The sequence below is a fragment of the Pseudophryne corroboree genome, chromosome 6 (assembly GCF_028390025.1).
Source record: "Pseudophryne corroboree isolate aPseCor3 chromosome 6, aPseCor3.hap2, whole genome shotgun sequence".
In the NCBI taxonomy this organism is placed as follows: Eukaryota; Metazoa; Chordata; class Amphibia; order Anura; family Myobatrachidae; genus Pseudophryne; species Pseudophryne corroboree.
This window is the reverse complement of record NC_086449.1, coordinates 673,707,552-673,723,695: the sequence shown is the minus strand read 5'-3', so window position 1 is coordinate 673,723,695 and position 16,144 is coordinate 673,707,552. Positions and strand designations below refer to the sequence as shown.

The following is a 16,144-nucleotide window of genomic DNA, read 5'->3' as shown; positions in this document are numbered from 1 at the left end:
TGTCACAAATGTTTGCAAACACATGTTTAAGCTGCTGGCCACTTCACGGCTTCTCTGATACAGCAGTCCTAACTACTTAATAGCAGTGCCCACATTGGGCCATGTAATTTGTCACAGTACGCCTCATGATAAAGGTCAATACTAAAACATTTCCAGACAGAGAGCTAACTTACCAGGGAGCCACCCCCAGGATCTCCCATTGGCACTACAAGGAACAGCATGCCTTCCAAATGCTGCTCCCATTCAATGCCTCATGCTCACAAGCAGACAAACAATTTGGAAGCTGCTCACGTATATGACGAGAGGCTGTAGAGTATGTGAAGGTAGAAATCATGCGTTCCGGTTTTACCACTTTTCCTTCATTACTCAGTGTCCTTCCGCTTAATACTCATACATTTGTCAATAGCCTCATCAATCTACTTCTGCATATACCCCCTTTGGAGAAAACGAGTCCCCGTCTCACAAAGCGCCTGTGGCAACTCATCCACATTTGAGGTAACCCTCACTACTCGTAATAATTGAGAGAAAGGGAGTCCACGTTTAAGCGGTGCCGGATGCAAACTGTCCGCACGCAAAAGTGTATTTTTATCAGTTGCTTTTTTATATAACCTCATCAGCAATTTACTACCATCCCTCTGTACACAGACATCAACGTAATTCACTGTAGTCCTACTGAATGATAATGTAAAGCGTATCTTGGTATCCAGACTATTGAGAAAATCTATGTACTTAGTCAGGAGTTCCTCACCACCAGTCCACACCATGAAGAGGTCATCAATGTAGTGTACATAAAAAAAAATTTAACCATCAATTTCTTTCTTGTAAGAGTAAGTAGGATCATAAGATCTCAAAGACCTATAGCATTCCATATCGGACAACGGTCTAGTGATCTCCTTTATGTAGTCACTCCTGTTAAAGAGAACAATACTGCCCCCCTTATCAGAGGGACATATAACAATATTAGTGTTGTTCTTAAGCGACGTAAGTGCTGCATTTTCATCCTTGGAAAGATTATTCTATGATACTCTCTGTCTCTCGATATACGGTAGAGTATCCCTCTTGACAAGTCTCGCAAAGTCTCAATAGCCGCATTAGTACTAAAAGGATCAAAAGTACTCTTAGGTTTAAAGCCTCCACAATTAACAACGGGCTTAGGCTGTTTAGCAAAAAAATCCTTAAGTCTTAAAGACCTATGGAAACGGTATAATTCAATCTCAAAATCAAATACTGATTGCCTGTGAGTCCTGACAAAAGATAGACCTTTCGAGAGAACCAACATTTCCATGTCTGTAAGCATGTAACTAGACAGATTAAATATAACTACTTCCTCCTGTAATTGCCTGTCTGTTTTTGATTTTTTTACATTGCTTCTTCCCTCCCCTCCTGCAGCGCCTCTTCTACCTTTGTACCTGCTCCTTGTGATGGAACCCTTCTGAAAAAAAGAGTTGGATGAGGCCTGTGGCTATGAATGATCAGAATCGCTAGCTGACGCGTTTGTCTCAATGCCAGAAAAAGGTCTTTCTATGCGATTCCTTCTGGTCCTAGCCCCTGTACGCCAGCCAGAATGAAAGTCATTACCATACAGCCAACCATACAGCCTAGATTCTTTATTGTCTTCCTTGACCTTTTTATATTTATTTTTCTTAAGACAATAGGTCAGTGTGAAATAGATCAATAGAACTCTCAAGTATGGATAACCAATCTACTGACTTATCTGAACGTAAGCTCTCCAAACAAGTATTCTCACATTCCAAAATTTCCTTATCCAAAATGGCCAAATCTGAGTTAACCTGCTCAATTACCAACACCATAAGTTGTAAAGAACAATCATTTAGGATCTGACACCACTGTTCACAAAATGAAGTATTGGATCTACCTACAGTGGGTTGTTTCCTGATACGAAACCCTCTTGGGATGATCTTTTCTTTATAATATTGCGACAGTGTTAAACCATGCAAGTGTAATTCTACCCTCCTTTTCTTTAACTTCAAAACATCAGAAAATATTTCCGAGGGACTATCCACATCAAATGCAAGAGAGGTTGTATCTTGAAACAAAATCTTTGAAATGTCCTTATCAGCAAAGCGTTTAATCTGTATAAATTCATCAGAGATGGTTTTGGACATATCCATACCCGTTTAATACTCCAATTCTAAGAAAAAAATAACAAATTTGAAAAAAGAGAAAACATATAAACTCCACAAAAATTAAAACTGCTTTCCATAAAAGCCATTCGGGTGCTGGTTGATATAATATTGTTACAACAGGTGTCTCTGAACCAACCTCACACGCCTTGAGGCGTGGAGGCGACCGAAATAAGCTACTACTACAGCGTGAAGCTTATTGGATAGCATGTTTACATTCTGTTTCTCCTGATGGCCTCACTGAAGGCTTATCTTTTGGTTGCTTTTTATGAATGATCCCTCATTTGCTTTTTTCTAAGCTCTCCACAGACTTGTTCTAGTTAATGTATTATTGTTTTTATGTATACTCCAATTCTCGGGATTTGTTTATTATTGTCTTTATTTTTATTGTGTACTATTTTGTTATTATGTTTTGTGTATTTTTTGGTAGTTAAATGCTTGGTTTTCTCTGCGTGTTGCGTATGCATGCATTTTGTGTGCTTTGCATCACCACCATTGGAAACTTAAGGGCATTTTTTGTTTATATCCCGCTGTGCTGGTTGCCATAGTCACCGTCGGACACTTCCTGTAAAGTGAAGCCGGGTCCGGGCAAATGTGCTGGTGGCTGCCGTGATTGGTCTGAGGTGGAACGCAGAAGTGGCGTTGTCCCTTCCGGGTTCGGCGGCTGCAGCGGGACTGGATGTGTCTGAGCGGAGGATGGCACCACCGCAGTTGAGTGTTATTTCTTTCATTAGACAGATTTAAATAGCGCAGCTGGGACACATGCTGGTTGTCCAGGATGAAGGTGCCACACGAGCACCGAAACGGCTGTTGACTTACCAGCTTGCAGAGGCGTGCTATTCACACTTTATTGCAGATTCAGCTGCTTGTGGTAGCTGTCAGGTACCCCAAGTGCTCACATCTGATACCTTTTGTCATGCCTCTGTCTTGTTTTTGTATGATGCCTTTTTAATCTTTACAAAAGTCTTTCTGCATTTACTTGAGGTGCCTCTTTTTGGAGATAGATATATATTTACATATATATATATATATATATATATATATATATATATATATATATATATATATATATATATACAGTATATAGATATAGAGAGAGATATACATACATACATACATACATACATACATACATACAGTGGGGAAAAAAGTATTTGGACAGCCACCGATTGTGCAAGTTGACCTCTCTTATCTTTTTAAGTGGGTCTGTAATTTCCATCATAGGTACACTTCAATTGTGAGAGACAGAATCTGAAAAAAAAACCAGGAAATCACATTGTATGATTTTTAAACAAATTACTTGTATATTCTTGTGGAAAATAAATATTTGGACACCTACCAAGCAGCAAGATTTCTGGCTCTCACAGACCTGTTACTACTTCTTCAAGAAGTTCTTCTAACCTCCACTCGTTACCTGTATTAATGGCACCTGTTTGAACTGGTTATCTGTATAAAAGACACCTGTCCACACCCTCAAACAGTCAGACTGCTACCTCTCCACCATGGCCAAGACCAGAGAGCTGTCTAAGGACACCAGGGACAGAATTGTAGAGCTGCACAAGGCTGGGATGAGCTACTCGACAATAGGCAAGCAGCTTGGTGAGAAGAGATTAACTGTTGGCGCAATCATTAAAAAATGGAAGAAATTCAAGATCATTGACAATCTCCCTCGACCTGGGGCTCCATGCAAGATCTCACCTCGTTGGGGTATCAATGATCTTGAGAACGGTGAGGAATCAGCCCAGAACTACACCGGGGGACCTGGTCAATGACCTCAAGAGAGCTGGGACCACAGTCACAAAGGTTACCATTAATAACACTACGTCGTCATGGATTGAAATCCTGCAGCACCCGATAGGTCCACCTGCTTAAGCCAGCACATGTCCAGGCCCGCCTGAAGTTTGCCAGTGACTATCTGGATGATCCAGAGGAGGATTGGGAGAATATAATGTGGTCAGATGAGCGCAAAATCTAACTTTTTGGTATAAACTCCAGTCGCCGTGTTTGGAGGGAGAAGAATGATGAATGGCATCCCAAGAACACCATACCCACTGTGAAGCATGGGGGTGGAAACATAATGCTTTGGGGCTGCTTTTCTGCAAAGGGGACAGGACGACTAATCCGTATTAAGGAGAGGATGAATGGGGCCATTGTATCGTGAGATTTTGGGCAAAAACCTCCTTCCCTCAGTAAGAGCATTGAAGATGGGACATGGCTGGATTTTTCAGCATAACAATGACTCCAAACACACCGCCCAGGCAACTAAGGAGTGGCTCCGTAAGAAGCATTTCAAGGTCCTGGAATGGCCTAGCCAGTCTCCAGACCTCAACCCAATAGAAAATCTGTGGAGGGAGTTGAAAGTCCGTGTTGCCCGGCGACAGCCCCAAAACATGACAGATCTAGAGAAGATCTGCATGGAAGAGTGGGCCAAAATACCTGCTACAGTGTGTGCAAACCTGGTCAAGAACTATAAGAAACGTTTGATCTCTGTAATTGCCAACCGAGGTTATATTACAAAGTATTGAGTTAAACTTTTTGATTGTCCAAATATTTATTTTCCGCAAGAATATACAAATAAATTGTTTAAAAATCATACAATGTGATTTCCTAGTTTTTCTTTTCAGATTCTGTATCTCACAGTTGAAGTGTACCTATGATGGAAATTACAGACCTCTCTCTCATCTTTTTAAGTGGGTCAACTTGCACAATTGGTGGCTGTCCAAATACTTTTTTGCCCCACTGTATATGTGTGTGTGTGTGTGTATGTATGTATATATGTATGTGTGTGTGTGTATGTATATATATATATATATATATATATATATATATATATATACACATACATACATACATACACAGACACACAACAGGCTAAAAGCTCTGACTGTTCCCAAGATGCTCAGTGCCGCCTCCTCTATAACCCCGACTCCGTGCACAGGAGCTCAGTTTGTAAGTTGGTGCCTACAGTGCAGGACACTAACAGGCAGCAGCCCTGAAAAGAGCTTTTTAAAGAAGATTGAAGACTGCAAGGGCTGCTGCATAAGCACTCTTAGTGCTAGATGTCATTCTGACATCTCATGCTGCAGCTCCATCACCTCCCCCGACGGCGCTGTATACTCCCGCGCCCTGGCTGCCGGGTACTTACAGTGGACGTCTCCGGTTCTTCAGGTCAGGCGCACACGCTCACCACAACTCTCCGGGATCGCGTGGCCGCATCAAGGGAGGAGGTAAGAGGGTCCCCCAGGTGGGACTCTCTGTAAATCGCGATCCATTGCAGCCGTTGGGAGGCGGGCCGCGCGCACTGGCTTGGACACTGTGTTGGTACAGGGACACCACTAGACCACCAGGGCAGGGGCATAGGTCGGTTATCTGTACAAACTGTTTTATTATGGCCCACAGTACCCGATGGTGAAGTCCAGCAAGGGGATAAGACTCTGACCTGTAGCCCCTCCCCCAGCCCCAGGGCGCCGTTTACAGTAAATTTTCCCGCCCTGGAGCTGCATCTCTCTCTCTCCCTCACTTCCTGTCAGAGTTTGAGCGCCATCACTACATGATGAGCTAATTCTGGGACTGCATGGGCAAAGTCTACTCTCTAAAGCCGCCTGCATTATCAGCACTGTGCATTACAGGACTCTTAAATATTCTACATGTCTTTTGACAGTGTTCGTTAAGAAATAGTGCATTGCTTCAGGGCTATTTAGTACAAGTACCCTGTGATATACATCCAGTCTTTACTGTGCATTGATATATCTATAATTCTATATAGCTTTACTTTGTATTACTGAGTATTGCTAGTACAGTGCGGTTTTATTGTTTGTCATAATTTCTGCATTGTACCTGTGACTGTGTGTGTGCATATAGCTGCTGTGTGATTTCTACTTCATGTATCTCACTCCTACTGCTATCCCTGTATTTTGTACCCCGGGGGGGGCTAAGTGCATCAGGGTTATTATTTGATATAGGTATTTCACAGGATATACTTATTGTGTATTTTTCTCTGATTTTCAGTCACCGTATACCTCCTGAATCCTCTGTGCTATCACGCTGCACAGGGGGTTCTTGGTTAGGTATTCTACTGCTGATATTGTACTGTGTTGCCCGTGATTCACGCTTTCATATTATGTCAGCTACAAGGGGCGACTGTTCTGTGGCTGACCCCGCAACACGCAGTGGTGATGCCGCAGACTTATTAGAGGAAAACATATCACCGGAGGGTTCAGGTTCTGGGGGTTCCCTTCCCCCCAGTAGGTCTGTAGCAACGGGAGTACATCATGACCCACCTTGGGCTACTTTCTCTACTTTACTAAATACGCTGGTAACTAGACTTACGCCCCCTATGGGACCTCACGTGCCTGTACAGCCGCATATTGCCCCTGCGGTTAATCCGCCATGGGCAGATCTCCTGTCCACTCAGTTACAGCAATTGAATCACTCATTGAACAAATAGAAACCTAACCCTCGCCCGCCTAAGACCAAGGGGTCCTCTAAGTGGGCCATTACTTCCTCACAATCCACACATTTTTCAGACACTAAGTCTGATGAGGATGGTGTGTTTACTGAGCCCTCAGACACTGATCCAGATGCTTCTGATGGGGAGTCTGTTTCACAGGTGGATGTTCCTGACCTTTTAGAGGCTATCAGGTTGTTTCTTCAAATTGATGATGACCCAAAACCTGTTGTTGCCTCTAAGAAACCTGATAGATTCAAATGTCAGAAAGTTACTAAATTTGTTTTGCCTCATTCTGACCACTTAGTTGATATACAGTACGTCGGGAATCCTGGGAGAATCCAGTAAAGAAGTAAACACCTCACAAGAAGATGCTAGCTCTCTATTCCCTCGCTGCAGAGGTAAGTAAAAATTTGGAAACAACGCCGCCGGTGGACTCGCAAGTCGCTCGGCTGGTGGTGTCCTCTGCTCTGCCTGTAACTACCGTCACCTCTTTGAAGGAACCGACGGATAAGCGTGTGGAGGGTTTCTTAGTCTATTAATACTCTTGCGGGAGGTGTGCATCGGCCCGCTATTGCGGCTACTTGGGCTGCAGAAGCTATTGAAGCGTGGGCTTAGGAGGTGGAAGCAGACCTGCCATCCAATTTTTCTGATAATGCTAGACAATGTCTTTCGTATATTGTCACAGCCTCTCATTACATTAAGGAGGCGGCTTCCGATGGCTGTGTTCTGGCGGCCAAGGCCTCTACTACGTCCTTTCTGGCTCACTGGATTCTCTGGTTACGGTCCTGGTCTGTGGATCTGGACTCTAAGAAAACCCTGGAGGTGCTCCCTTTTAAGGGGAATATCCTTTTGGTGAGGATCTCAACAAGATTATTGCTGACTTAGCTTCAGCTAAGACGGCATGTCTACCTAGTACTGCTCCTTCGTTCCGAAGGTTGAGTACTTCCTTTCGTTCTTTTCGACCTCCAGGTAAAGCAAAGGGTGAGGCTTACCCGAAACAGGCTTGCACTTCCACAACCACTAAGCCCAAACCTAAACGTGCCTTTGCTGCCCGTCAGCCTGCTTCCAAATCAGACAAGCCTACTGCATGACTGGGCGATCTCAGGGTGCGAGGTCGACTTCTACGGTTTACTCGGGTATGGTTGATGACCACTTCCGACGCCTGGCTACGGGAAGTCGTCACTCATGGATACGCCATGTCCTTCAAGAATCGTCCCCCTCGTCAATTTTGCCTGACAAATATCCCTTCGGATCAGGTGAAGGCAGAAACTCTTCATTTGGTGGTACAGTCCCTCTTGGACACCGGAGTGGTAGTGCCTCTGGCTCAGAAAGGTTAGGGGTACTATTCAGCGCTGTTCCTAGTTCCAAAACCGAATGGTTCCTCCCGGCCCATTCTCAACCTCAAGTCCTTGAACAAATTTGTGAGGGTCTCCAAGTTTCGTATCTAAACTCTTTGCTCTATTGTTCTGGCTTTGCAGCCCGGGGACTATATGGTCTCCCTGGACATACAGGATGCTTACCTCCATATTCCATAATCCTATTGCCATGTTGCTTCAGCAATACCTGCGATTTGCTATTGGCAACCTCCATTATCTATTCCGGGCCTTACCTTTTGGATTGACCACAGCTCCGCGAGTATTCACAAAGGTCATGGGGGTGATGACAGCCCTGCTCCGCCTTCAGGGTGTCAGGATCCTACCGTATCTGGACGACTTACTGATCCTGGCGAATTCCCCAGAAGTTCTCCGTCATCGGGATCTGACGGTCCAGTTTCTGCAGCCCACGGGTGGCTCATCAAGTGGAAGAAATCTTCCCTGGTCCCTGCTCAGAGCATGTTGCGCCTGGGATCATTGTTGGACACTCACAACCAGCAGTTGTTCTAGTCTCAGGAGAAGGTCCTGAAACTTCAGGACAGGATTCGATGCTTCCTCTCTCGCCCGCGAGTGTCGATACACACGGTAATACAAGTACTAGGCCTCATGGTGTCAGCTTTCGACATGGTAGAGTACGCTCAATTTCATTCCCGCCATCTGCAGAAGCTGATTCTTGCCAAGTGGGACGGCCTGCCTCACCGGATCAGGTCTCACATGATCTTCTTGTCTCCGGAGGTTCGTCTGTCACTGAGCTGGTGGTTACAGGACCATCGATTTTGAGCAGGGGTCATCCCTTCTGGATCTCCGACTGGGTCCTCCTGACTACGGATGCCAGTCTGAGGGGTTGGGGCGCAGGTGTTGGAGCAACACTCTCTTCAGGGTCGGTGGACCAGGGAGGAGTCTCTCCTCCCGATAAACATTCTGGAATTACGGGCGATTTTCAATGCTCTGAACCTGGCCCAGCATCTCATACAGAACAGGCCTGTTCAAGTACAGTCGGACAACTCCACCATGGTGGCGTACATAAATCATCAAGGCGGCACTCGAAGCCGCATGGCAATGATGGAAGTGTCAAGGATTCTTCAGTGGGCGGAAAGCCATCTGTCAGCCATATCGGCAGTGTTCATTCCGGGGGTCCTCAACTGGGAAGCGGACTTCCTCAGTCATCAGGACGTACACGCCGGAGAGTGTAGCCTCCATCCGTTCTTCGGACGTGCCCTGGTTGTCTTCCTAAGGTGGTGTCTTCTTTCCACCTTAACCAAGAGATTGTGATTCCAGCCTTTATCTCTCCTGAATTGTTCTTTGGATGTGCTATGGGCTCTCCGTATCTATGTGAAGAGGACATCCTCCGTTCGGATGTCTGATTCTCTTTTCGTACTTTTTGTTTTTCACAAACGTGGCTGGCCTGCGAATAAGCAGACCCTGGCCAGATGGATTAGAATGGTGATTGCACATACTTATGTACAGGCTGGTCTTCCAGCTCCTGCTACCATCAAAGCTCCATTCTGCTCGGTCGGTTGGACTTTCTTGGGCGGCCCGCCGTGGTGCGACCCTTGAACAATTGTGCAAGGCTGCTACGTGGTCCTCAGTGAACATGTTCATAAGGTTCTATGCCTTCGATACTTCCGCCTCACAGGATGCTTCCTTTGGACGCCGGGTTCTTATGCCTGCTACAGTAAGTCCCCTCCCATAAGGAATGCTTTAGGACATCACCGATATTATCCCTGTGGAACCCAGGGTACCCCACTGCAGAAAAGGAGATTTATGGTAAGAACTTAACTTTGTTAAATCTCTTTCTGCGAGGTACACTGGGTTCCACAGGGTGCCCACCCTGACACACCTAGCTTCTTTGGGTTTGTATGGCATTAGCCGCTGACACTTCTCCTGTCGTGAGAATGTGGTGTATGTGGCTACTAACGGTTGTCGTCTTTTACCTGCTACTGCATTGGACTGGTTAACAAAACTGAGCTCCTGTGCACGGAGGCAGGGTATAGAGTAGGCGGTGCTGAGCATCTTGGGAACTGTCGAAGCTTTGAGCCTGTTGGTGCCTCGGATCAAGAACCTAGTCTACACCCCGATGTTATCCCTGTGTAACCCAGTGTACCTCGCAGAAAGAGATTTAGCAAAAGTAAGTTCTTATCATAAATCTCCTTTTCAAAATTCCAGGTTTTGCAGATTGAAAATGTTCACTTCATGCAAAGTATGTGTTTCAGAAAGGTTTAATTAATGTATCAACTGAACTAAATCATGCCCAATTATTTGATTTCTAACAAACCTGCTCCCTTTTGTATTTTTGTAGCAGAATTGTGACAATGGCTCTGTGAAGAACAGTACTGATCCTTTGGTACAAGGTGATCATGTCTATTACGTGGATTTACTTAAAATGAAGCTTGAGAATTCCAGGTTTGTAATAAATTTATTATCACTTTCATTATGATTGCTGTCTTTTTTTATTCCCAAGGTGCAACAAGACTTGTGTAGTACCTTACATTGACAAATGATATACAAAACTACATCAATGTACAGTGATCAATATAGAGTGATACATATAATAAACAATTAGATACGGGTACATAATTAAGTGCAAGATGCATAATTACGTAACAAAAAGAGCCCTGCCCATAGAGTCCTCAATCAATGGGGCTGTGGGGGAACACAAAGAGGATGTCTGGAGCAGAACAGCAGGGATATTTATCCTCATGGACAAATTGGCAGTTCCTTACATGGGATAATATTTTCAGCTACTCAGTGCAAGATCTCAGGACTACCTGTCAAGAGACATCATTTTGTGGTATTACATAAGAACGTACATAATTGATAAAAATTGCTTGCAACATAAACATGGTGACAAAATATCCACAATCACTATGTAGTTATGTTGATGGTATATACCTGCCAACACACTTATGGGTGTGAGATCTATTGGCAGGATCCTCCCACTTAGTGTATAGACATGGCACCAGAATCTCTACATGTTTCGTCAGTGGATGGACTTCTTGAGGGTTAAGAAATCAAGACGTATCATACAGTATTATATTTGATGTGTTGGAACGGTTTCATAGATCATTCATGGCATTTAAACCCAAATTGCAAAATTGATAGCACAGTCGCATAAAAAATGGCAATTCACATCCAATGGATAAGTGGATCCCAAAAGATAAGATAGACTGGATTAAATTAATGTTGGACCACACAAAAATGGGATCCCAAAAAATGAACGCAATACAATAGTCATTTTGGACAATGTGCATGTGTCTATTCTCCAAGTACACATGATGGAGTGGCATTTTCATCAGGACAAAAAATGAGTGTACATATCTTACCTTAAATAGTGACATTTACCCATTGAAGGTTACATAAACTGGGGGGCAGGTCCGCTAACCTGTCTGGTGGCACATGTAAAGTGACATTGTATAGGGCACACCAGCCGTGTACTTGGATGACTTGCCAGTGCTCCCCTGTCACCATAACAACAACAACAGATGACTTCCTGCTCCACCTCTGAGATGTGAGGCTGCACTCTGGAGCTGTTCTGCTGCCACCCGCTCTAAATAGCATTTCAAGGCTGATTTACAGCCTCCAAAACGTCCCTGTGACCCACCGGAACTTTCTTCAGAGATCCTGCCTCTCATGGAGAGATATTTTTCTCCCTTGATGCCCGGAAAGGAGAACAAACAGAAATCACTGCAAGGTGGCCAAAAATCCAAGGTGGTATCGGACACTGCAAGCACTGCTGATGAAGCTGACTCTGCTCCTTCCTCTCCTCATCAGACACCTCAGGTGAGCACAAACACCACTAGGCATTCCCCAAATAGTTATTCCTTCTCCAGACACACCAGTTACCTATGGGGATATGATAGTGGCAATCAGTGAGGCTTTGGGTCCCTTGCTGCAACAAAAAGCAGCCAGCATTACAGAGCAGTTGAACCAGCTAACAGAAAGTGCAAGTAAATGAGAGTGGGAGAGTTGTTCTCAGATATGGCAGCACTCAAGGTGGCCCGAGTTAAACAAAACCACACTCAATCTCAACTATTAAACAAATTAGATGACCTCTAGAATAGATCAAGAAGAAAGAATTTGACGGTGGTGGGCTACCTAAATCAATTTGCCGGCGGTCAGGATTCAGACGCTGGAATCCTGACAGCTGGCAATGCTGACAGCTGGAATACCTGCTCACAGGGGCTATTCCCACTTGTGGATGTCCACGACGCCCATAGAGTGGTAGTAGATCCTGTGACTAGCACAGCGAGCCCGCAAGGGGACATGGCGTTCTGGCGGGCGGGATGTTGTTGTTGGGATGATGACAGCTGGCATCCCGTCCGCCGGGAATACATTTCTATTCCTCTTAAAGGGCCGGCATGGCTGGACTTTCTCAAAATTTAGCTTCCCAGCTTATTGCAAATTACAGACTCCTGCTCAGACCTCGTAATAGAACGAGCGCACAGAATGGGACCGCTACGCACCCACCCTGGAGCAAGGCTACGCGCAGTTCTTTTTAGATGTTTGAATTTCTTGCATAAGGAGGCATTCTGGAGAGCATCAAGAAAATGTCGTGACCTTGTTTGGGAAGGGAACAAGATATTTCTTTTCCAAGATGACTCTGCTGAATTGACTAAAGCAAACACAGATTTCTCACCACTGTGCTCGTAGCTAGTTCAAAGGGGAAAAAAGTTTGCTCCATTATACCCAGCCCGCCTCCAGTTATTTGATGGGAACAGTCATCTCGACTTTACTAATGTTAACGATGTTTATACCTACCTGGAGGAGGAAGAGGATGCTTGACCATCTCATAATACAGAGCCAAGCTGAATTTTGATTGCTCACAAATTATATTTTTATTCCCATTTTTATATTTTATACAGCTATGCATTCCTATAATATTCACAGCTCTTTCTTGCGGTCGCTTTCAACGATATTACACTCATACCACAAAGATATATGCTGTTATACTGTATACTATGTTAGTAATGTGTTTATTTGTACTCACTGGATACATATTTATGTTCAGTTTATTCATACAAGTTATACTTTTGTCTTTATTGCTGCCCAAGGATCTTCTTTAAAGTTATTTTAGACATACCTTTATTACCGAATAACAATGTTAAGATTTTTGGGCATTAATTGGCTATGAGTAAGTTTCCTATCATACTTGAAATTTACCTGAAGTTTCTCTGGCAGGGTCCACAGGTTATCCACAGGATAACATTGGGATATGCTGGAGCGACAGCGGATTGGCACCAAACGATCACAAGCTTTCTGTCCTCCCATGATGCACCGGGCTCGTCCATATAATCCCGCCCACCGACTCAGTCAAATCAGTTTTTTGTTTGGTGCGGCAGGAGCCGAACCATGGTCACAGGGCTGCTGTGCTTTGGCAGCCCTAAGCTTTATTTGATTTATTTTCTTTTTCATCCACTAGGGGTCACTGGAGTACTCTTGGGATATGGATGGTTCCACAGGAACTAGGCACCGAATAGTTAAACTTTGACTATATCTCCCCTCCATATCCCAGGGTACCTCAGTGTTTTTTCGGTGCTCACCGAGACTAGGCTTGTGGAAGTTGATCCACAATTACTGAATTTTTTGATTTTTTTTTTTTTTTTTTTTTGGAATCCCTTTCCCCCTTCCAAGAAGGCGAGGGTCTGGGATAGGAAAGCTGCTGAAACAGCTGTGGGTGTCGGACCTCTCTAAAAAGAGCTCCCTCACTGCCACGGGCAGGTCTAAAACCTGCAGTAAAGGCTGGACGGAACTTATAGAGAAGCCCCGTCATAGCCCTCACCACAGGGTCCAGGTATGTTGAACGGGGCGGTCAGCTCACGCTGCCGCCCCGCTGTGTGGGATACTGTGTGTGTGTGTGGCCGCCGGCCGCTGCCTTCAGCCGCCCGCCGCAGTTTCCAGCGCCGCTGTCTATGCTGTGTCCCCCGCCGCTCTGAGCCGCGCCGGCCACGTTGATTTATGCATAGGCCGCTCCAAGGCAGGCTCCATAGCCTAGTGAGTAACTTTGATGCCACAGTGATGTTCCCTGCACACAGAAATGTCAGGGTCACTGGATAAAATCTCATGATTCAACTCTTATTGATAAAATAAAGTATGTTTACTAGAATACAGCAGCGCTGCATATGTATTACAATAGGCTATTTTTAAACAGGATACATGTTGCTCATATATGCAGGTTTGAATGCAACATAGTATGTTTATTAAATCTGCTTACATAATTATAAGTCTGCATATTTAACCATTTTTCCTGTTATTTTTCCAGAATTTCCTGTATTACATCTCTCCTCCATTGAAGGCGCAGGGGTGTTAAGGGGAATTTGGAACCAGGCATATTGCTGACGTGTACTGCACTTGGCCAGATATATATTTGTAAAGACACCTTAGTGCTATTTACTGAGTCGCTCAAGTTGTATTTTGTATTGTCTGTCGGCATAATGAGTAAGACTATTATTCTTATCATAACTGTTTATAATGATATTATGCCCAAACACTGCAAATCTGAATCATGGCTGTGGTCAGCCAAATACTGGCTTTGTTCAATGTTGTAAAGTAAGATGTGTTATACAATTGGTCAGCACATGGTGATTATAAAACAGTATCTGTGGAGCACTGCAAGCATTGTGAGTTCAGGCTCACCTGCAGCAGCTTTGCTTAATTCACTTAGCCACACCACAATTGGATACGCCCGATCTCAGCTGATCTTGGAGGCTGAGCAGTGTTGGGCCTGGTTAGCCACCTGGGAATACAAGGTGCTGTAGGTATTTTTTCTACAACCACACCACACTGGATACGGGACCCATTAACTAAGCTGTGGTTAAGCAGCAGACATCTCAGGTTTTTTAAGCCTGTTAGTGGTCACATTTAGTTTCAGACTTCTAAGAATTATTATACCTCTGAATCAGGATATATCTGGATATATGTATATGGGTATATAATATGTGTGTATGTATGCATATATGAAATATATATATATTTATAAGGTCTGAGTATGTGTGAATATACGTTGTTGTATATATAGATATATATATATAGATATATATGCTGACATTAAAAATCTATTTTGCAATAAGCAAGACTACAGTGACGCAGTTGGTCGGCACACAGTGCTTATTAAACAGTATCTGTTGAGCACTGCAAACATTGTGAGTTCAGGTCTCACCTCCCCAGATCCCCAGTGGCCTAATGGATGAGACACTGCCCTCCTAAACCAGGGATTGTGGGTTCAGGTCCCATCTGGATTGCAAGTCACTACAGCAACCATTTCATCACCAGAGTTGATGTTTAAACAGCAGCTTTGCTTATTATTTTTACAGGTGGCTCTGTAGCCAAGTGGTTAGGCTTCCCGCCCACAGTGAACTTTGTGATTACATGGACACTGGTTCAGATCCTGGTTTAACAGGTGTAATATATATATAAAAAAAAAAAACATGGTAGGACACCATTTTTAACATTACTTCCTGGTTCTTTGCAGGAGGTTGCTGCCCTACAACAGTCAGCCTCTGGGGGAGCGGGGGGTTGTTAGGAATTTAATTTATTAATTGTTTTTGACAGCATGTCTCTACAGGAAGACCTGCTGGTGACCACATGCACGGTAATGCAGGTTTATACACAGATTACTAACGTGGTGTACTTACTGGTCGGGGTACATGATCACTAAGTCTAATGCATAATCAAACAAGCAGCTTCGCTGCAGAGTCGGTCACACAGTGTGTCGGACAAATACGACTGCACAGACAGACCCTTACCGGTCCTCTTTGGGGGGAAATGCGGGCGCATGTACTGCCTGAGGGGGAAAAAATAAAAAAATTTCATTTCTTTTTTTACTGTTTTCAGCTAAATTGTTGCGGTCGATACGCCGCCAGCTCTCATAGCACCAGGCCAGTACGTTAGGTTCTCAGCGAAGGCTGAACAATTTCCAATGAGAGACAATTGCAATTATTGGGCGTTTAACTACCTATCGGAGCGTACCCTACACAGCAGTACGGCTGTTGCTTCGCCCTGCTTTGGTAAGGGTTTGAGGTAACAAGGCTGTAGTGGCAGGGCACTCCAGTTGAGGTTTGCCCTAAATAAAGACCACCTTACACTTCTTGCTGCCTACAGCTTCTGTGACGTTGGCAGTTGGTTCTTGCGTTTCAGCTTCGCTAGTGGCACACAACGTCCACTCTGGCTATGTTTCAGAC

General features: G+C 44.4%; 1 protein-coding gene across 3 annotated transcripts in view; it reads left to right on the top strand.

The window, feature by feature from the left end:
* Window positions 1-16,144, top strand: part of SPDL1 (spindle apparatus coiled-coil protein 1) — a 407,460-nt gene that overhangs the window by 309,194 nt on the left and 82,122 nt on the right. For all 3 annotated transcript variants that reach the window (XM_063928265.1, XM_063928263.1, XM_063928264.1), the window contains exon 9: window positions 10,267-10,370. In XM_063928265.1, the coding sequence (XP_063784335.1) occupies window positions 10,267-10,370 (104 nt within the window). The remainder of the gene's footprint in view (window positions 1-10,266; window positions 10,371-16,144) is intronic.